This window comes from Sus scrofa, chromosome 6, assembly GCF_054392235.1.
Source record: "Sus scrofa isolate SSC_HxYL_T2T_F1_AM1 chromosome 6, Sscrofa_HxYL_maternal_Yorkshire_Landrace_v2.0, whole genome shotgun sequence".
Taxonomy (NCBI): domain Eukaryota; kingdom Metazoa; phylum Chordata; class Mammalia; order Artiodactyla; family Suidae; genus Sus; species Sus scrofa.
In genome coordinates, this window is record NC_139388.1 from 20,129,131 (window position 1) to 20,152,508 (window position 23,378).

At 40.5% G+C, this 23,378-nt stretch overlaps 1 protein-coding gene across 3 annotated transcripts in view; it reads left to right on the top strand.

The window, feature by feature from the left end:
• NUP93 (nucleoporin 93) overlaps positions 1-23,378 on the top strand; it is a 115,967-nt gene that overhangs the window by 36,181 nt on the left and 56,408 nt on the right. For all 3 annotated transcript variants that reach the window (XR_014804924.1, NM_001244152.1, XM_084958439.1), the window contains 1 exon segment: positions 68-185. Coding sequence is in view for 2 of the 3 variants with exons in the window: in NM_001244152.1 (NP_001231081.1) it covers positions 68-185 (118 nt within the window). In the remaining variant the exon portion in view is untranslated.

Here is a 23,378-nt window from a genome sequence, read left to right on the forward strand (position 1 = left end):
GCATTGTAGGAAGCATATTTGAAGTCCTCATTCTGTTTTTTCCTGCCCGCCCTGTATCCTCCTATAGGTCAGTTCTCCTTGGGTCTCGGGGACTTGACATATCTCACATCTCTCAGCGATTGGAGAGCCTGAGTGCAGCCACCACCTTTGAGCCTCTCGAGCCTGTGAAGGACACAGACATTCAGGTAAGGGCTGCCTGGAGCTGGGACTGGTGAGCTGGAATCCTGAGCATGCCACCAAGGCAGAAGGCCCTGGCCCTTTGCTGATCAGCTGATTTAGGAATTCCAGATTTCTTTGCTAACTTTCTTCATCCTCTGATATTAAGAGAATGGGAGGCTCAGCTTTGGAGGTATAATGAGGAACTTTGGATTATTTTCAGAGTGCTCTCTAAGACTGAATTTAGGAAAGCAGCTCCAACCTGTACTTTTAAAATTATTGTATTTGTGAGAACAGATTTCTCTTCCTTCTTTGAGCTTAATCCAAGGCACAGAGACATTAGTTGTAAGTTTCTCTTGCTTTCTTTGCTAGATCTCAGATAATTTTACTATTCATCTTCCACAATTTCTTTTCTGCATTTTGCCTGTATCAGTTGGCAAAGAACTGGAGGAAACTTAAAGTACTATTTACTGAAACCTACTCATCGATTTCTAGGAAGTATTTGGCTCCATTAGTGGCACCAGGAAATGGTCTAATAGAGCACTCCAGTCTCATTTAACCTAGCATGCCACTGGCACAATTGATTGCTATTTTAATCTAATCAGAAAGTGATTTTGTGTGTGCGTGCGTGCGTGTGTGTGTATGTGTGTGTGCGCGTGTGTGTGTGTGTGTGTGTTAGTGTGTCCCTGAAATTAAGGACAATCTTGTAGTCCATTTAGTTTTGAGGAATTAGGACAATGATTTGTGTTAGAGTGAAGGGATGGAGGGATACCATTTTTATCATTGATTTACTTTTGAGATGAAAGGGTGTAGGACCTACAGAGACAAATCCCAGTACACATGGTTCTGTTATTTATTATTTGAGATCAGTTTGAATCATATTCTTTATCCTACTACTCTTCCCAAGAACTGTTTTAATCCATATAATGGTCATAATTCTGCATTTAGTCCAGTTGAGAAACCTAAGACTCTAGACTTTGAGTTGAAAGTTGAATAACTATAGATATTCATTATTTTCACTGTTACTGATATGTTCCCGGAGTATGAAAATCCAGTTTTGGAGCTCCCGCCATGGCTTAATGGGATCAGTAGTGTCTTGGGTTCAGTTGCCAGCCCAGCACAGTTTGTTAAGGGTTCGGCATTGCTGCACCTGTGGCTTAGATCACAGCTGTGGCTCGGATCTGATCCCTGGCCCAGGAGCTCCATATGCCGTGGGGGTGGCAAAAAAAAAAAAATAGATTCAGTTTTTCCCCAGTTTTATGTACTATATTTTATTTGCCTATCATCTTATTTCCATGTAATCTTAACATGGCATGTGTACTTGCATCACCCACCTCCCCCCCCCCTTTTTAAGTTTTAGCCATTTTCCCTCTACCTTCTATTTCAATTATTTGATGCACTAAAAACAGATACTTATAACAAGATTCAGGTGGGTGATTGAGCTAACGCTCAGGTAATTTGAATAATCACCATATATTTAGGGGATCATCCCTTATAGTGTGGAAAGAAATGGCACTTGCGGAGGTTGTTGTTTGTTTGAGTTGTTTTTAATGTTTGAAATGCAAAGTACACTGTTTTAAAAACTAACTGCTTTTAAGATTTTTTTTGATATATGTGTAATATATATTTGGACTACCCAGAAAAATTTAGTGATGCCCATCATGAATTCCCACTGATGTGGTGCATTCTTTGCTTTGAGGTATTAATGACAGGTTTATAAATGTATTGGGTCATAATGATCGTTTATCCTAATCTTCTACTTAATGCATGCACACTGTCCTTCAACAGCCCCATTAGACAGCTTCCTAGCAATGCACATCAAAGAGTTTCTTAATTTGGAATGAGTATGGCTAAGAGCTTTGGTCCTGGCACTACTGGGAAATCTTTGAACTTCGGAGGAAGGATGCCTCCATTTCAAAATTTTACCTCTCAGTTGACCTTTCCTGGTATAGCTTTAAAAATGCAAAATAGTCAATCACAGATTAGTTTTGATTAATGGGGAATTGATTATCTACACCTTTTAAAGGAAAGATTTTAGATTATCTGCTTTCAAAGTAAAATCCTCTGTTGACTTCATCCTCTTGCCAGCAAAAGCTTAAAGGAGAAAATTAAACTTTTAAAGGATTGAGCCTTTTGCTTGATCTGCAATGGCTCTAGTGATTGATAGGGATTGGAAGTTTAAGTTGTATCGTGTGGCTCAGCTGACCTATGTTTGAATTCCCTATACACACGGTAATATCATGTCCTTGCCTGACTTCTTGTATAGTAGTCAGTATAGTAGTCAAACCAGCTTTTGACCTTAGGGTGAAGTTGTCCACCTTCTAGTTGTTCTCTTAATGTGTTGATTATCCAAGAAGAGTTAATTTGGACATTTTCCGTTTTTTGCTTTTAGAAAAGTCAAATACTTTTTTTTAAGGCCACACCTGTGGCATATGGAAGTTCCTGGTCCAGGGGTTGAACCTGAGTCGCAGCTGTGGCAACACCAGATCCTTTAACCCACTGTACCCAGCTGGGGAATGAACCCACACCTCTGCAGTGACTCCAGCTGCTGCAGTTGTATTCTTAACCCACTGCACCACAGTGGAAACTCCCAGGTATACTTTCTTTCTTTTTTTTTAACTCAATGAATTTTATTATATTTATAGTTGTAAACGATCATCACAACCCAATTTTATAGCATTTCCAACCTAAACCCCCAGCCCATCAGGTATACTTTCTGATGGATTTTTTTTTTCTCATTTATTTTTACGAGGTTTATTGAAATATTATTCACCTACCTTGATTCTTCATAGATGGTATTGAATAATATTTCATAAATGGATTTTTGTGTACAAATGTTTTCTTTCTAACTAATGCAGTTTTTGGGACTTGAAGGCACCTGAATCCCACATCCCAAGTATCAGTCAGAGTGAAGTGATTTTAATTTATAAATTCATAACAGGAAATGCTGAAGGATCCTTTGATAAATGCTGTCCAAGACTTTGTACCTTCCATTGTCTGTATTACTTATAAGCTCGAAAAGGCATTTTCCCATGAATAGATTGTCCTTCTTTGGTAAACACTGATTATATTTCCTTCTGTTTCTAATGGAGCTTGAAATTAATACTGGTTTTTTGTTACTGTTTTGTTGTTGTCATAATCAGTGATGTTGGCATGCGTTGAGAATACATTTTTAAAAGATTGCTGTGGTTGATAAAGGTAACATATTTAAATAAAGCCACTTAAATATATGTATGGCTGATGCTGCTAGAATTTTTTTAAATGTTTATTGATTTAATTTTTGAAAGTTGTCATAAAGAAGGCCTACATGTTTATGTAACAGAGGAGAAGAGCAGTAACCATTAAGAGGACATGGTGCTGAAACAATTGACATGGTGCTGAAACACTCTATTCTAAGTGTTAGAATAGACTCTGAGTACAGGTCCTCTCACAGAGATGAGCTTGCTTGTGAGTACAGGTCCTGTCACAGAGATGAGCTTGCTCACTTCTGTCCAAAGAAAAAAGTATCAAGGGCAGACTGCACTTTTTTACTGATGTCTGAATAGACCTAATGTACCATGGCTGATGTGTATTATATAGTAATAAAGTGCACAGTTACACAGTTCAGTTACATTCTGGACTTTTTCACTAGATTACATGTATCTTTCAAGAAGGCTGTGCAGAAATAGCCTGGATTGGCCATAAAAATGGGAGCTGCAGTTTCTTGGCATTAGGCTGTAATATTTCCAAATGACATTAGAGCAAAATATGATAATATTATTGCTAAACTTACTGTGTTAGATTCCTAGGGCTGCCACAACAAGTTATCACAGACTTAGTGGCTGAAAAGATGAGAATTGATTCTTTCAGTGTGAAGAAATTCATTCTTTCACAGTTCTGGAGCTCCGAACTTTAAATCGGGGTGTTGACAGCACCCTCCGAAGGCACTCCGGGAGACTCGTCCTCTCCCTCTGACTCCTGACATTCTTGGGTCTGTGGCAGCGTAAGTCCAGTCTCTGTCTCCATCTCTTTTTCCTCATGTATGTCAAATCCACTTCTCCCTTCTAAGGACACTAGCCATTGGGTTTAAGTCTCACCCTAAATCCATGGTGATCTCATCTTGAGATCCTTAACTTAATTACATTTGCAAGACTCTATTTCCCAATAGTTCTCATTCACTGGTACTAGGAGTTAGGACTTAGATCTTCTTGGTGGGACACACGCTTCAACCCACTATACTTACAGTGACAGAAAATTTAAAACTGTAAATTAACTGTAATTAGTGAAACATTTTCAAATCTAACTCTGTTTCACAGGTGAATGGAGTATTGGAATAAGGCACCTACTGCTAGTTGTTCCAGTAACTGCAAACCTCAACCGAGCATCTGATCTCATCCTCAATACTCTCTTTCAGGCCTTTGGAAAGTGAAGCTGACTACCTACCCCTGTCTGATTCCGGAGTTCAGCTGTAGTTACTCTGTCCAAACGGATTAAGACTCTGTAAATGTGTTTAAGAGATTTCTGAAGAGACACTTTTCAACTAGAAACAGTCTGATTTTTAAAAGTATTTTTTAAGTTCCCTAGTTTTCAGGTTAAGTATAGGTGCATGTGTGTGTGGAAGGGAAGAGAGAGGGATTGATTTCTCCTTCAGCTAACCAGGTTATCTAACCCTTTCCTTTTCCTTTTATACCTTGGGGCCTTCGTTCCCCACCTTTGTCTAGCTTGGAGTAGCACCTCTGAAATGTCTGAGCCCTAGGCTTTCCTTAGATGCCACATCTTTCATAGTCTTCTCATATGTCCCTTTCCATGACCTTCAAATATAGCATGTTGGCTTTACTGCTTAGGAAAAAATAAAGCTTTCTGAATGTTACCCCACAAAGTAAACAGAAATTTAGATTGTGTTGTTGGAATTGACCTAGCAGCAAATTCAAATCTTGATTAATGAAAATTTAGCCTCTTCTATCAGAAAGACCAACCCTTTACTGAACTGAAAGCCTTCATAATCTGCTAAATTTCGAGATGGAAATCTGTTCTGTGTAAAGAGAAAAAAGTCTTAAAAGAGGATAAAGTAACTATAAGAAATTATAGTCAGAGAAACTGATCTATCGCACGTAAGACCAGTGGTGCAGTAATAATTGACCTGAAACTTGTTCTGCTTATCACACTGTATAATAAAATATTCATTATTTCCTTCCTTAGTCCTTGGAAATGTAGAATGTACTCAAACCACTCTTAGCTTATCTTTTAAATAATCAGAAGAAACTAAATGGCTTTGGTAAGTGTAAAAATGAGTCACGGGTGGTATAATCCCATATCATCTAAATCGTTGTTTTTGTGGTTTATCTTTTAATTTTATACCTTCAGAATTAAGGTACTGCTGCTTAAGTGCAGCTATTTACAACAGCTAAGAGGGAAAGTAGCTGTGTGGCTTACTAATTCTGTGTTTGTAGTACTGGCAAGTTTTTGATAGTGAATTGGTTTCAGAAATCCTGTGTTAGTCTGTTGAAGAGGGGGTCAGACTTGCCTAGAATGATAAGTACGCTAATAGCAGTTCTCAAGGATTAGTCCTGGCTAAGTGTTAATACTGAGGAAAAGTTGTGGTGAGCTTTCCCTTGCTCTAATTAGTTGAGGGAAGGTGCATGCTGAAACAGTATCTTAATTCTGGGATTATTTTTAAAGAAACAGTAGTTGTCATTTTCATCTGTTTCTAGAAATCGAAATGCTAAGTGTGTGTACCAGGGAGAGGTTTTGCCACAGATGCTTTAGTAAATTAGGGAAGAGAGATAGTTCATTCATAAGAGCTACATCTATTTGCATACTGATAATTTGTATAACAATTCTGAGAAATGGTTTAAGTAGACAAAACATACCTGTCTTCCTTATTGTTTCTGCTTCTAATATGCTTAAGCAGGCTTTTCTGCACATAATGGTGATCTCACCCAAAATGGATGGTTAGAGACTTTTTCTCTCTCTCTCTTTTTTTTGGTCTTTTTAGAGCTGTACTCGCGGCGTATGGCAGTTCCTACACCAGGGTCGAATCTCCTGGCTGTAGCTGCTGTACTATGCCACAGCCACAGCAATGCCAGAGAGGACCCGCATTTGTGACCTACCCCACAGCTCACGGCAATGTTGGATCCTTAACCCACTGAGTGAGGCTGGAGATCGAACCTGTGTCCTCATGGATACTAATCAGATTGGTTTCTGCTGAGCCACGACAGGAACGCCAGAAATTTTCAGCTGATGTACTCTAAAGGAATAAGACTTTGTTCTGTAAATGTTTTCACATAATACAAACATGTAAGAGGAGTTCCTGCCATGGTGCAGTGGGTTAAGAATCTGACTACAGCAGCTTGGGTTGCTCTGGAGGTGCAGGATCAATCCCCAGCCCAGAGCAGTGGGTTAAAGGATCCGTTGTGACCACAGGTGTAGCATTGGTCACAGCTGTGGCTCAGATTCAGTCCCTGGCCTGGGAATTTCTATATGCTGCAGGTGTGGCCATAGCATTTTTTTTTTTTTTTTTTTAAAGAGACTGTTGCATGGAATCTAACAGTGTGAAGATTTTTAGTTAAGCATTTGTGTTTATTGACCTTTTTTATATTCCTCTTGCTCCTAAGAGAGTCATTGGGAGGTTCATGGAAACCTTATTTTGTATTTTTAAAAATTAAAAAGTAAGGTTACCATGTACCTCCTAGTTTATAATAGCTGCCTATCTTGGACTTAAGACAACCTATAGATAATGCTCTTGGGTTCACTAGCATTCAGTTCCCACCACATCCAAAGCGTATTAGAAACCCTTTCCTGGAACAAATACCAGGTAGGTTTCTGGCCAAAATGCATTTGTAGTGGCAAGAGCTGCATGTGGAAAAGACACACATCTAACCGTGCCCTGTGTTCTTGTTCAGGGTAGTAGCTGTGCTAGGCTTTGTCTCTTATGTGAACACTGTGGTGCCCACATCACCCCCATTTAATAAACATGTTTGCTCTTCCTTTTCATTAAACCCTGACCCAGAGTAAATCTCAGAGCTGGTAAAAACCAGTAAATATGTAAAAAGGAAAAAATAGTGTCTTCACAGGGCAGGTTAATGTGCCATCCTATTTTGTGTTTATAATTAGGGGTAATGCTGATTACTGTGGTGTTGAAATGATTTCATTTTTCTGACTGTGATAAGGATAAAGGTACGCATTGTGGTCTGGTAGCAAAGTATGCAATTATTGTAAAGTGTCCTGTGAATGGAATTAAAAATGGTAACTTTGGAATAAAAATGGCTGTTAAAGGCATCGTCTGTGGAAAATGTGAAAAACTGCTTTTATGTGAGCCAAGGATATGAGATTTCAGCCTTTTTACTTATCCATTCACACTTACTTCTGAATGCAGGGCTTTCAGAACAAGCAAGTAAATGGATGCTGAATGCATTCTGAGCAGGCAGGAAATGACAGGCTTTTTTGTCTTCTCAGAGGTTTCTTATATCCTGGTAGTGAGCAGGGGAATATCAATTACCAACTTAAAGAAGAAAGAAGTTGGAATGGTTCTCTAAGAGTATTTTGGAGGAAGCCTATGGCTGAAATATTTATCTAACAATTGAATAGAGCACTTCAAATATTGGCCAGGCCCTGGTGCCTTTGAAGTGGACTTGCATCATCTCCTCCCTCCTTCACTAGCCTTCTCTTAACCTGCCAATATCTATTGATGCCCCAGTACTCTGGAGATGGGGAAAACATCTGTTGTTATCGTCAGTGTGGTATATTTATGTTGCTTGGTTTCAGGAACCAGAAATGGGCTGAACTGTTTGATTTAAATGGAGGTTAAAACCTTGTCACATATTGAATGCAGTACCGTAGACCAGTCTGTCATTCTCAGATGGCAGCCCTTGACCCTGTGTGCCACTTTGATTTGCTTGCCACAGTGCCCTGTAATCTCTTATTTCTGTTTTGGAATGTTCCACCAAAAGCTTTCCAGCAGCCTGATGGGGCTCTTTCCATTGGTGGTGGTTGCAAAGTATGGCTCCCTAGTTACACAACTTTGGGGCCCAGGCTCTCACCATCTCCACTAAAAATCCACATTCTGTGAAGGACCTGAGAGAGAGGCTCAGACAGAAGAGACTCTTGATGTTGCTTCTTGTGTTTGTTGTTTGGTGAGGACAAAGAAGCTGTCAGGTAGAATGGGCAACATCCTCTTACTGACAAGACCGGTACTTAGGATTTCTTTTGCTGCAGAGCTCTCAGGACCAGTGTGTGTTGCTTTCTTTTTGAGCATTTCTGTGTCTCACAAATGACTGGCTCCCTTCTTGCACTTCAGATATAGAGAGGCTGAGTCCCCCAAGCTTAGGCTGCTGGCAGCTAAGCCGAGGCTAAGGTAGCTCCTGGTGTGTACCACTAACCATCAGCAGCGGTGCACGCACCGTGTTAATTATCCTGGAGGACAGAAGGGCGAGTCCCTGCTTCTCACTGTGGAGTGGCTGTGAGGCCAAGATGCCATCAGCAAAATCCTGCCTGTGCTTTTCAGAAAACTGCAGCACTTGAAGCACTGCGGCAGAATCTGCTGAGCAGGGCTGGGCGTGACACAGCTTCCAAGAAATTGTACAGAAAAAACCCTTGTCTTATAAAACATATTTACAACCAGGATTGGGTTGTTTAGTTTATAGAACAAAGGGGAGCATTAGGTTAGCAGGATGTAAGTGGGAATGTGGATTCACTGGCTGATTTTTTTTTTTTTTTATTACTACCTGATTGGATTTGTTTTCTTTGAATGGCATGAGCAAAACGATATGGGGGAGAGTGTTCTCCACTCCTCTTTTTGCTTTTAAAAAAAAGTTGTCTATTTAAAAATGCTATTGCAAGTCAAGTATATTAAAACCTTCCAAGGCTGTTTCTACCTACCCTACAATAGCATTGTGTGTAATAGCATCTGGGAGTGCTTTCTCCTTTCTTACTAGGTTCTCTTTTGTTCACAGTGCATATCAGTCTGTCTCAGCAGGACCAGTCTCTAAATGAGCAGGGCTTGGTGGATCCTTGAAGGTTTAACGCTTCCACATAGCACTTGGTTCTGTAATGAGGTCCCAAACTGCCCCATGTCTTCATATTGAAGGAATGTGGTGATGGGTGTTGTATACACAAGAGTTCCTCCTGTGGCTCAGTGGGTTAAGTATCCGGTGTTGCTGCAGCTGCAGCTTGGATTTGATTCCTGGCCAGGGAAACTTCCATATGCCATGGGTGTGGCCAAAACAAAAGATTTCTACAGAATCCATGCTTCTCAAGATTTTTGGTTTTTTTTTTTAGTACCAACTTAACCTGTACTTGAATAAAACACAGGAGAAATGAATTACTAAGAAAGAATGAAATAAAAGACATGCAAAATATAAGCTTAGTTTTTAAAGTTAAATTCAATAGATATAAAAATTACTCTGTCAGATTGCTATAAAAGTTTCTAAATGCTTCTTCTTAGTTTTTGTACTTATCTGCTGCAGCATGGGAACAGACTGTGTGCTGGTGCTCCTTCAGCCACACTTTGGGCAGTGCTGGTTTCTTTCTTTCTTTTTAGTCTATGTCCTCATGGATACTAGTCAGGTCATTTACTGCTGAGCCATGACGGGAACTCAGTGCTGGTTTCAATACCTGTGTTTTCTTCATCTCTCCCTTCTTATCCCCCTTCCTTCCCTTTAAGTGTTTCTTGCTGGTGCAGTGAAACATGGCACCAAAGACAAGTTTCAATTCCTGTCTTCTGCCTTACCCGTGCTAAAATTGAGGAGACAAAACTAAGGTTTAATGAACATTTCTTGTGTTCTGATACTACTAAGCACCTTCTGGGTTTTCTCATTCAGTCCTTCTAGTAACCCTCTGAGGTGGTTATTATCCTTAACCCTGCTTTCCCAAGGAGGAGCCCAAAGGCCTAAGAGGCAGGTATGCCAGACTGAAACTCTCTTCTGTGCATTTGAGTTCAGTACTGTGCCTTATTTCCCCTAGGTTTTAAATTTAGTTTGTAGACAAAGTCTATTTTAGTAAAGGGGTGAATTTTCAGGGTATATTTGAAGGAGGAAGGAGATAGAAATATGAAATAGAAGTGTAATTGATTGCTCATCTAGAGCAAAATGAGTAGATAGCCCATGGTGAATGGATGTGGTGAGCATTGCTCTTACTTATATATGCTTAGCAGTAAAATAATGTTGGTGGAGCGAGAAGCCGGAATGTGGTTTATACACCCTAATACAAACCCCTGCTGGTTGGGGGTTGGGGGTTGGGGATGAGTTTTGCAGGAAGGCCAAACTTGCTTCCTCCGTTTATCTCCAGATGCTGGCTTCTTTGCCATAGTTTTCTCCTTGCTGAGCTGTCGGTTTAATGTCTAAAGCTCAGCCTATTATTTCTCAGTTTGCTGCCTTACAGGTACACGGTAAAGGATTTCTGTCAAATCCTGGAGCAGCTTTTAGTTTTGAAATGCCAGGGCTTTGTGCTTGTGAAAATAGGTTGTGCTCAGCTTCTTGCTTGATCATCTTTGTTTTGTTTTGCTTCTGAAGCTGAGCTCGAGTTAGAAGGATAATGCTAGAAGCAATTTAAAGGGCACATCAAATTTTTACTGTAATCCTGAACTATTGATTGTTGACTTATTTGTAGGTTTAATGCAGACCCATTTCCTTACTTAGCGTCTGACTGGCCATTAAGTTCTGGCAGTGTGCCGGAATGTTGAAATCTTACTTCTTGTAATATGATTTGGCTGTCTAAGGGTATTATGTGTGTTTGGTTTTTAAAGACACATGCAAAGCCCTCAACTTAGTGTGGGCTCCAGAATACCAGAAAGAATTTCTGCGTAGCAAAATTACTTCTAGGAGACAGCATAACATGAGAAGGTGACATTCAACAGAACATTAGCACCTGAAGTCATGCAGATTGGTACCCTATGGGCTAACTGGCTCTTAAAAATAAATGCAAATTAACATAACAGAATCTTGAAGAGAAGACCTGTCGGGGAGCTGAAGGGACCTGGTGGTGTTCCAGAGTAGGTCCCAGCTAAGCACTCTGTATGAGTGGCCTTCAGCAGGTCCCACTTTCCTAGCATGAAGTTGAAATTTGAGTCTAGCTGAGGGGCAGGTCCAGTGTCCTGCTTATGAAGGAAGCTGGGCTCAGAGTGGTTGGAAGAAAAGCAGTCATTGCCTGTAAAAATCATTGCCTATTTCACAACCTGGACCCTTCTTGACTGGAATTGAAGGCTGAATGAGGGCTGAGAGAGTTAGATGATGAGAAAACATTAAATTTTGGATTTTGAGTGTGTGAATGAGAAGTGAATAGCATTAGGAGAGAAAACTCACTTTTCCCTCTAATTACAAAAGCAAGACATGCTTAATTCAGAGAACTTGGAAATTGGCTCCATAGTGAACTTTCTTGACTATGACCATTTTGGGAGTGTTGAGTTGTTTGGACCACATACTTGAGGCTGTAGAACGTCTGTTTGAAATGACAAGGAAGATTGATTTAACAGGGTGGTAAGGAGTTAGTTCATGAAGCATGTGTTAGAGAGCAACCTGTACTTTAATAAAATTCACCCCTTTACTAAAATAAACAGAATACCCTTCATAGTTCTGAATTTGTCAGTTCCTATAAAGCAGTATACAGTCTTTTCCTTTATTCCCTAATGTAAAAACCTCCTAATGTGTGAAAAAGGATGCAGCTTTCATGAGTAACAATTATATCATTTCACTGTCCCCCTCAAACTGTTGGGGAAAAAATGGTTATTAAGAAATCCTGTGGCTTTGGAGTTGCCGTCGTGGCTCAGTGGTTAACGAGTCCGACTAGGAACCATGGGGTTGCGGGTTTGATCCCTGGCCTTGCTCAGTGGGTTAAGGATCCAGCGTTGCTGTGAGCTGCGGTGTAGGTTTCAGGCGTGGCCCGGATCCCGCGTTGCTGTGGCTCTGGTGTAGGCCGGTGGCTATGGCTCTGATTTGACCTCTAGCCTGGGAACTTCCATATGCCGAGGGAGCAGCCCAAGAAATGGCAAAAAGACAAAGAAAAAATAAAATAAAATAAGGAAATTGTGTGGCTTTGTCCTAACTTGGTGGATTTAGAGGGAAGTAACAGGGTGATAATTTTATGTGAACTTTGGTGAGCACACCATAATAATCCTTATGTTTATATTTTGCAGTGGTATTTGTGTAATACTTTGTCCATCACCATCTTGTTCCTCACTGCAGTGTTTGAGGTGAGGTGAATGAGTGTTGGTGTTGTCCAGGATAGATTAGTTATTGTCAAAGGTGGAACTTGAACCTGGATACTTCTTTTTTTTTTTTTTTTTTTTTTTGTCTTTGTTGTTGTTGTTGTTGTTGTTGTTGCTATTTCTTGGGCCGCTCCCGCGGCATATGGAGGTTCCCAGGCTAGGCGTTGAATCGGAGCTGTAGCCACCGGCCTACGCCAGACCCACAGCAACGCGGGATCCGAGCCGCGTCTGCAACCTACACCACAGCTCACGGCAACGCCGGATCGTTAACCCACTGAGCAAGGGCAGGGACCGAACCCGCAACCTCATGGTTCCTAGTCGGATTCGTTAACCACTGCGCCACGACGGGAACTCCCTGGATACTTCTTAATAACTTTCTCTGTAGCCTTATTATCATGCCTTGCTTAGGAAGGCATCAAGGGGCGAACTGGTTAGGTAAATCCCACATTTCTTTTTTCCCCTCAAAGACCCTAAGCTAGTTCTCTTGCCACTGGTCAGATTTCTTGATGTTTTGGTCCTGTCTTTCCTCTTGGACCTCTTTTTACTTGTTTTTGTTTTCCTTGAAGTGTTTATTCCTTTCCATGTGAAAGATTTGCTGGCTAACTAAATTGTATGGATGAAAATGCTACCTAGAAGAGTAATACTGAGTTATGACAAACCTTGATTTTTCCATCTGAAATATACTTTGGAGCAAAAAGTGATACTGATGTTTGTTGCTGCTGCTGACAGTTTATAGATGCCCTTTAAGTGAAAGGGCTTAGGGTTTCTTGAAATTTGTCACACTAGAGACTATGAGCCTGGTTTATGCTGTCCGAATAGGTCACTGGTACCAGGCAAATGCAACGTGGCAGACCAGAACAAATGTCATATTTGAAACTTTAGATGGACTAGACTGTCAGGGTTCAGAGCAGGTCGGAGGAGAGGTTTGTTTTTGCTCGTTTTTTGGGGTTTTGTTGTTGTTGTTTGCCTTTTTAGGGCCGTACCCATGGCAAATGGAGGTTCCCAGGCTAGGGGTTGAATCGGAGCTGCAGCTGCCGGCCTACACCACAGCTTCAGCAACTCATCCAAGCCTTGTCTGTGACCTACACCACAGCTCATGGCAACACCGGATCTTTAACCCATTGAGCAAGTCCAGGGATTGAACCTGTATCCTCATGGATACTAGTCAGATTCGTTTCTGCTGAGCCACAGCAGGAACTCTGTTTTTTTGCTTTCTATTTCACCCTCCCTGTTTCCATCCTTCTTTCCTTTGGACTATCCTCCCATTGTCCACTCTTTTTGTCTTTGCTCCTTTTTTCTTTTCATTCTTGCTTTCCTCTGTCCTTTGCATCCCTCTTTCTTGGTCTCCCCCCACCCCCACCCCCAGCCTTTTAGACTGGCTGGTTTCTGGAGCAGCCATTTCTAATGGGAGCATACCCCCTTTTTTCCAACCCCCCTTTTTTAGCCATGAAATCTGTGGCTGTTAGGATGCTTCCTGCAACCTGGCAGCATGCATCCTTGCTTTGTAGGTTGAGTTCTAGGTATGAGGTTGAGCTGGGCCTGGTGGAGAGGTCGGTTCTGTCGGAGCCTGGACTTGCCGCTGCCAGAGGTAGGCCTCTTCCTCATGTGCTACCATCATTCGTGTTTTCTGCACTTGCAAACCCAAAGAGGTGTAATTTAATTTATTCGTCTAGCTAATCTGCTCATGTTTTGCTCTTTTAATGGGTACCCTGAGGTGCATTTCCTTATTCTGGGGCCTTGCCTAAAGCTTCTGCTAATATTCTACTTTTGGTTTTCGTGGTGCCTAACTCAGCTTGATATTGAGAGTGTAAGAGTTTTTTGTTACAGTACATAGCAAACTGGGTGAGGCTGTTACAGCTTACTTGCTTTTTGAAGATTGATCGATCAATCATTAGAGCCAAATCCTAATAAGTAGGGGGGATGACAGGGAAGAAAATGACCGAGAAAAAAGGGCATATTTGATTTTGTTTCTCATGTTTTAGGAATGAAGTTATAAATTAATCTAGCTCTCAACTTCGTATGTAGTCTTCACTATTTGTTAACTGCTCATCCTAGTAGCTCATGTTGGGGAGGGGGAAAGAGGGATTTACGGAATAGGGTTTATTTTGGAGCAGCAAGCATTACAGAGTCCTTTAGGCCTCTGTGTTTTTCATTGGGGGTTAGGAAGGCAAGAGGAGCTACAGATCTCATCTTTGTCTTTGTACTTTCTACTTCAGGTTGGTTTTAATTTCCTCTTCCATTCCTCTCATGCCCTGAATGCCCTTGGCAATAGCAAAGAAGCTCTTTTGTCAGTGATTCTGAAATGTAGTGCCCAGACTGGCATCATCAGCATCACCAGGGAACTTGTTAGAAATGCAAATTCTCAGGCCCCACCCCAGACCTACTGAAACCAGATCTTTGGAGGTAGGGTCCAGAATCTATGCTTTAACAAGCCCTCTAGTGTGAGAGCCACTGGGTTAAGTGGTTACAGAAATCTAGTGTAGGTAAACTTGCTTTTCTAGCCATCTCCTCCAACTTTTTTTTTATTTAGTCTCCCTGTGGACCAGCCCTTAACTTTCAGCCTTCAAAACAATGTATTTATCTTTTAATTGTTTGAGTCTGTAAAGAATTTGTAACCACCCTTATTTTTATTTTTGCTTCATGAAGGACACAGTGGTTAATAAAATATGTTTAAAATTTTTATATATTAAAAACTTCTGACTTATTATTGGTCATTGATTATTTTTTTCACCATGGAGGTATTGACTCTGATACTGAGGCTGTACCTTAAAACACACTGTCTAAAAAACAATCCGAGGCCAGTGGGGTAATGCAGAAGAGAGGGAGACAGAGGAAAGGGAAGTGGAGGGATTAATAATCCCATCTTGGTTAATCATCGCTTTCCTCTCTGATGCTATGAGCGGATGTGCTACTGCTCTGCAAACGTTAATAATTCATGGATGGACTATGCCAAAGGGAGGCCTTAAATCTGTTCTCTCAGCAGATTAAATACACCGTCTGCCATCAGTAGGAGCCAGAAGAGATGAAAGATGGACTTGTTGTTTTTATTCATTAACCTGATTTTCTCTGCCTTTCTCCTCAGCTCCTCTCATCCTCATTTTGTTTACTTTTTCACTTGCTTCTCTGTAACCCCCTCCCGAATTGAGTGAGTGCTGGGGATCTTGCTCTGCTGTTAATGATGTTAGATTTTACTTTTCCTCAGCTGCTAGTAACAACAGATGCCATGAGAGAAAGCAGAGAGGCAGAATAAGTATTTCCTTGGAAGTGTCTAAATCAGTCTGCATATTTCAAAAATGTATTAAAATGTGCAGCCTGTGTCTTTGAAATCATTTGAAATGGCTTCTCTTTGCATTGAAGAGTAATTCTATTGTATAGGCATATACATAGTGTTCTTCATATAGATGTGCTGGCATTTTCCCATTTTACAGATGAGGAAATTGAGACTCAAAGTGAACGACTTATATAGGGTTCACTAGAACCCAGTTCTTTTGACTCCAGCTTGACTATGCTGTCCACGAGACTTAACTATCTCTTGGTTTTAGAAAGCATGTAGGTAGCCTTACATGGCATTTCACCCATAAGGCTTAAATAGAATTTAATTAGATTAAGTTCAAATAATATATAGGTAACTTCACAGTAACACTCCCGATTAAATTCTAAATGTGAGTTTGCACAGAAATAGCACAGTTGGAGAAGGCTGACAGTAAGCTGCAGTTATGCAGATATTTCTCGTGCCATTTGAGTAACAATCCTCAACAACTTACAGGTTAATCAATAAATATAGTTGAGCACGTAACCTTGTACACGATGCTTTGGTTAAGCACCATAAGTGGATATAATATAGTCCCCGTCTTCATTAGATTTTCAGTGTTTTAGGTATGCCCTAGGGGATTCAGCTACTTGAAATGTCCCAGTATTGACTTAAGGATGTGAGATGGCAAGGGAGTAGAACTGGAAATGTCTTAGTCATCTCAGTAGTTTTCTGGAGGACTTAGTGTGTAAGAAGCATGTTAATAAAACTGGACTGTTGTTTTTATTATTTTATTATTATTATTATTATTTTTTTTTTTATGTCTTTTTGCTATCTCTTGGGCCTCTCCCTCCACATATGGAGGTTCCCAGGCTAGGGGTCGAATCGGAGCTGTAGCCACCGGCCTACGCCAGAGCCACAGCAACGCTGGATCCGAGCCGCGTCTGCAACCTACACCACAGCTCACAGCAACACCAAATCGTTAACCCACTGAGCAAGGGCAGGGACCGAACCCTCAACCTCATGGTTCCTAGTCGGATTCGCTAACCACTGCGCCATGACGGGAACTCCTGGACTGTTGTTTTTAAAATGACTTTCTCCAGTGTCACTGCTGGAAGCCTGGTGGAGAGAGTGATGTGGGAAGAGCAGATTTTAAAACCAGCATCGGCTTCAAAAACCTGTTTTAGAATTGCAGATCCCCAAGTTCCTGTTGAGATGTAGAGGGTGTGGTGCAAAGATGGAAACCTGAGCCAGTGGTTTTATAGGGCAGCATAAATTCCTGCACAAGGTCACCCATCCCATTTGCCTTGGTTGTCTGTCCTGGCCTAAAGCAGTGGGTGATGAAAGGCAGGGCCTCCTCTCACCTCTCCTACTCCTTGATGTGGGACCAGGGCATCACCATGTTTTCTGTTGCAAATTCATTGAGTTGTTATTTCGCATATTTTTGTTAAAAATTATATGCAATTTTTAACTGCTTATTTTCTTAAATATTTTTAGAAAAATTTCAGGAACTTATATATGTCAGTAAATTTGAAATTCTGACCAGATAGCAAAATATGTACGCTTTTCCCCTTGTTTAAGCCATTGAGGATTGAATAATTTTAATAATCCTTTTCTTGCTATTGAGAAGTCTTTTTTTTTTAAATTAATTTCTGGTCTCATCAGTGTTTTCCAGTTAATAACAGAAATAATAAATATATCCAGCAAAAAAAATTACATGAAAATTGAGGTTTTCACGTCTTTTCTTTAAAACAACTGTAATAATGTGGACTCCATATTAATAAGCAAATGCAAACTGATTATCTGCATTTATTAAGTCTTGGGGTGATATGTAACTTTAGTATTCCTTCAAATAACAGCCTCCCTACTGAATTTAAAATAGAAGTTGTTTAAAAGAATTCTATTTACAATCAACCTGGTAAGAAATACATCTGTTGTGTAAAGTACACTGGTAACAAGAACTCAAAAGCTAGAAGCTTTTCTTTTATATCCACTATCATCTTCCATGTAACAACTTCTGAGTCCATGAAATTGCATTTCATCAAGCACACACCTGGACAGTTTTTGTTGGTACAGTGTCACATTGTGTTGTGTAAAGAACTCTGTAAGCAAGAAACTAAGGTCCTGAATCTAGGACCTGGACCTGTGAGAATCTTGAGATTTTCTGTGCCTTATTTTCTTAACCTGTGCCACAAGGAACATGAATTGCCCCTGAAGTTTTATGGCTATGATGAAGATGAGTCTTTAATATACTTTGTTATCTCATGTATTATTATTGAGGGAAAGTCTTCATATAGTCTCTAAATTCTTGTCAAAATCACTTATTCCCTTTATCTAAGTACTAAGGCTTGATTCGAGGCTATGAGTATTTTTGTGTGTGTATGTGAGAGAGAGAGAGAGGCGGACAGACAGAGACCTAGACCCAAGCTGACAGAGAGCTCTCATTCTGAATTTCTGAAACCTGGGACGTCAGTGAATTACCCTGGAGGAATATTTGAGGAAATTGCTTCTGCTCCCCATTTTAGCCCACTCCCATTAGTAACTGCACTTGCTGAGGTACAACTACTTGAAAATGTGTTTAAAGTGGAAATCTTACTTCTGAAGTTACTTTCATCTGCCTGACCTAAGTTTTCAGCCCACTTCTAAACTTAGCCTCCTCCCACCCTTTTGGACCTGTAGGCTTAGCAAGGTAGATCCCTGGTATGGGGCATCAGCTTCTCAATGCAGAGAGCTTCCTTTTCCCTTTTGTTCCCTGAGCAGACAGATTTGCATATAAGCAACAGAGAATGAACCTTAATTTATTTTACTGCTAAGTAAAACATGCAGAAATCATCTGATTTGTTTTTTATCAACTGCCTAAATCTAGTGATCCTTGCTTAATACTCAAGGTGAAATGTCATTATAAAATTAGCAGATTGCTTTTTCATCCTCAGCTGATTTGTTAGGGCAGATCAGCTGTGAAGGCCACACCACTGACTTTGGGCCAGGACCATCTCATTTTCCCTGAACCTCCTTGGCTCTAGATGCCGCTAAGAAGGAAGTTGCATCTTTGGGAATTGAATACTGTTGGTGATATTGCTTAGTCACAAAGAAGGAATTTGTGCCTCTTTGTATTAGCCAAGAACCACCTCAGCATCTGACTTTAGTACCTAAGGCTGCAATTATCCCAAAGAGCTGAACAGATTTCAAAGTGCAAACAATAAGCAAAGGTAATATTTAGCTCCCCTTTAAGTAGTTGCCTTCATCTCTCTGAATGGGGCCTAGTGAACACTAATAAAAATCAATGAAATGGTTTTGTTGAGTGCCCATTAAGGACAGCACTGTGGTAGGCACTGATGACAATAGAATAAACACAAAATCTGGATACTGCCCTCTGGAAGCTCATTGTTTTCTCTCTGGAGAGCTAAGACTAACATTCCTATAATAGGGTCACACTATCCAAGACAGTGTAAAGTGACTGGCAAAATTGAATGGAAATGGCTTGAGATTCTAACTGCCATATGGAGTTCAGAGGAAAGGAAGGGGGTCATGACTTCTAAATTCTGGGGTGGTTGGGGAAGACCCCCAGAATAGGCAGCATCCCAGTATAGGCCGTGAAAGGTTAAATGGGTTCAGCCTGCAGGAAGTGAAAGAGGATTTGAGAGTAATAACTTGAACAAAGTCAGGGAGGTGAGAAGTTATGTGCTGAGAAATAAAATCTGTCATTGAGGGGGGATCTGATGTGGAAGGAGTGACTGCCAGGCTGTGGGTTGTAGGCAGTACTCGCTGTTACGGGTTTTGGAGCAGGTGAATGTCAACAAAAAAGGAGGGAGAGTGTGGAAACACTTAGGGAAGTTGGCTTGGCCAGTGGAAGAATACCCGCCGAGGTGTTGTTCAGAGGCAACTGCAATAATCCAGGCACAGTGGTGACAGCCAGGACCAGGTTGGTGGCCGAGAAAACGGAGAGGAAAAGATGTGTGAGAGACGTTTGAAATAAAACATCTGTCGCACTTGGTGCCTGATGGGTTTAAGAAGGATGTTTGGAAATAACTTGAGGTTTATAGCGAGGGAAGGATCGGTGCTATTGGTACTTTTAGTTGAGGCTGAGAAATTGGGAAGATTAACTAGATTAAGAGTCGAGATTTTGTTTCAGTTTTTGATGTTCTGGCTAAAGACATCACTGTGGAAATGGCCCTGAAACATTTAAAGACAGGATAAGAAATACTGCTCAGAAAATAGCTCCAGGCAGAATTTCCCAGAGCCATTGGTCTAGAGGTGAGAGTTGTGGCAGTACAGATGAATGTACTGGGGGAAAGTATAGCATGGGGCCAGGGAACAAGGGCTCAGCTAGGAGAGGGGAGCCGGAAGCAGGTTGGTGATGGCAGGCTGGGAGGGCAACTGGGAGCCAGCTGTGCCTCAGAAGGCCTGCAGGTAGCAGGCAGTGATTGCCCGACCTCACATGGCCTTTCATTTTTAACTCTTAAAAGAACTTACCCACTGGTGATATTACTTGATCTTCCCAACAGCCCAGTGAACCTGGCAGAAGGCAGAACAGAGCTCACCAGGGTTGTGTAAAAGTTTGATTATTGGGTAAAGCCCTGCACGTTGTTAATGTACTTTAGAGCTTTATGGTTGTTCACTTGAGCATGCTGACTTCACCTAGTGATTATTGTAATTCTACTTGAACCACAGAATTTCAGTGGCTTCCTTTTCCTATTCTGTAATCTTATTTATTAGTGGTAACAGGTTTAAAAAAAAAAAAAAGGAGTACTAATGCCTTCAAAAATGTCTCTGAATCCTTGGTGTGTTTCAAGTGTGGGCCTAAGGAACTTGGAACTGTCTCCACCCTCCTTTTTTTCCCCTACCCAGATCTTTCAAATCAGTTAACTACATGAGGGAGAAAGTCAGAGTCTTTAGAATCTGGCTATCTTAAGTTGGAGGAAGTTTTCCTACCGTTTTCAGAAAATTTTTTTTCTTTCTTTTTTGGTCCTATACCTCTTCTTTGCTAAGAAGTTCTTTGATGGACTAATTGGAAGAATCCGTAGAGAGATGGAAATAAAAAACTTGAAACTTTTCTATTATAGCTTATTACAGGGAATTCTAAGGAACTGTCTAAAGGCAGTCTTTGTTGAAATTTGTGTGGAATACTATTTAAAACTCAAGTCCTCACCTGAAATTTGGAGACCTTTCAAATCCACAAAGACCTTAATATACTTTGGCGTTGTGGTAGTAAGTTCCATCTGTCTTTACACTTTTGGGTGTCTGTGTTTTTTATATAAGTATGTGTGTGTGATATACAGGTTAGCTGCTGTTGCAGTTCAGAGCAGTGCAGTGCACAGAGGATTTTGAAAAGATTGTATCGATCCCCTTTGGTAGAAAGGGTCAGACATCATTCTGCATTTGTATAAGCAGGCTCAGTTATGTCCCTTATATCAAGAAATGCTGGGTCTACTAGTTGTCTACCCTTTTCTCTTTGTTTTAGTTTTTGGTGCTTAGGGCCATATAAAGCCAAAACACAGAATTAAACAACGGACTAACCAATAGGCATTTAGGAATGGATCACTTCATCTAGTGATAAAACAATTGGAGAAGCACTGCCTTTGTAAGGTGGCTTCTTTCCAGTGTTTTAACAACCTCCACATACATATTCTGGCTTGGGGTCAGAGGCAGGTTAGTTAACACTTCTCAGTACTCTCTACTGCGAGGTCCTTGCAGTCAGAATGTCCTGCAACTCATCTGATTTCCTTGGGATACTCATGGATTGGGAAGACAGAGGCTGGTTTACAGTTGACTCTAGCATAAAGACATGTCATCTTAATATACTTGGCCATGGTGGAAAAACACGATGCTGTGAGGTGGGGGTTTTTGTTTTTGTTTTTTGTTTGTTTTTTTAGTAATTTAAGGGGGTTTTCTCACTCCTCTGTAGTGAACTTCAGACGTCTCCCTCAGGAATAGGTTTTAATCGTCAGTGAAATGGTTTGACTGTAACCACACTGGGGTCTTTGAGTTCTTTTTTTTCTTGCCCCTTCCATCCCCAGGCAGAGACTCCTATTGCTGCATATCCACTAGGCTCCAGTGCTGTATTTATTTGATCAGAAACAAAAGAGTTTGCTTCTTGCACTGGTTCAGAGAAAGGTCCCCCAGGATTGTCTTTTGTTCGGTAATTGGAGCATAAGCTGAGCCTGGTTAATTTCAAAGCTACCCCCAGTGCACACTCCCTCCCTCCCTCCTTGTGCAGTTTCTGAGCTGCTAGTGGTACCTTGTATTGGGTCTGGAAAAAAAAGCTTGAATTGTTGAATGTTCGCTACAAGTACTGTGACATCTGCTATGGCACCGAATAGCACTGTTGGTGCCGTTAATTTTAAGTTAGGAGAAGAAACAAAACTAGAAAGCTCTTCAGTTTTACAGCTCTTGTTAACACATGCACCTCCAAATTATGCATTTGGTGCTATCACAATGAATAAAACAAAGGAAATCATGTGTTGATTTTTATGTTAGTAACATAAGTTCTTTCATTGTTATTCAGTCTTCAGACACCAATGTGTTCTTATGTTCATTCTTTTTAGTTTAGTTTTATTTCTTAAGGCAGAAACGTCTGAAACATCTCAACTCTGAACATTTAATTGGCAAAAGTTCTGATGTAAGAAATACAAGTTGATTATATTAATTGGTTTTCTTTTAAAGCAGCAAAGTCTGTGACTTGATTCTGCTTCTTTAAATACCAAGATGATTATTATAGATAAGAACCTTAAGTAGCCAAATTCTAGATGCTAAGTAGCCAAGTTAATATTTGTATAAATATATATATATATATTGTGAAATTGGCAAATCATGTGTCCTTCAGGTTCTGCAGTAAAGGTGTTGGTTTTGCAGCCAACAGATTGGAGTTGTAGGGTTTGTGGTTTTGCTTTTGAAGATGGAAGGGTCTTTCTCTGGATTTTTCTTTTGCAATCTGCACTGTAATGATGGTCCACTACCTGACTGATCTGACTTTAATCATCTGGTGCCTGGTTTTCAGTGTGGTTTCATCTCTGCTTTTGCACAAGCTTTCCTGCAATTGCACAGTTGTTTGCTGCATCAAATTTCTTTTAGTGACAATAAAAAACACATGTTAGTATTTTAACGTAGTCTTTAATTTTCAGGTTATACATTAGAACATGGAGGAAAAAAATCCCTTTCTAAGGAACACTATAAAAAATCATTATGATAGAATGGGAATATTCATTACTTACACATTATATATTTTTTCCCTAAATGTTGTATAGAGGAGTGACAGTTGAGCTGAGCATATGTTAATAAAAGGTCTGCATTTTCCCGTGTCACTGTCAGTTTCATTGGCTGTGTATTCCTGAAATGCAAATAACCTCAGTTCTGTTCAAAGCTATAATTAATTTGAATAGTTATTTAAACATTATCAAAATCGTTTAACTACTGAGAGGCCAAACATATAAAATGGGGAATTTACTGTTGTGTTTGAAGGACAGCGCAGTTGATGAGGGCACAGTGATCTGAGATGCTTGTGGATGTTGGATCTATACATTCTGTAGGCTAAAATGGCAGAATCTGCCTGCTGCTGTATAAAATCTTTTAACGACCATTTATTTTAGCATCATGGCATGTGCAAATTCCTGCTGCTCAGTTAAGGGACCAGCTTCAGAACTGGTGTTACAATCTGTGGCCACAGCACTGCATCACAATGCAGCAAATGCATTTTCCACATTAACCAAACATGACAGCTGAAGCGATTATTAACCATGCAAGATGTCGGAAGTCATCAAAAATTCACATCAGAGTAATTGCAGTGGCTTGGGTCAA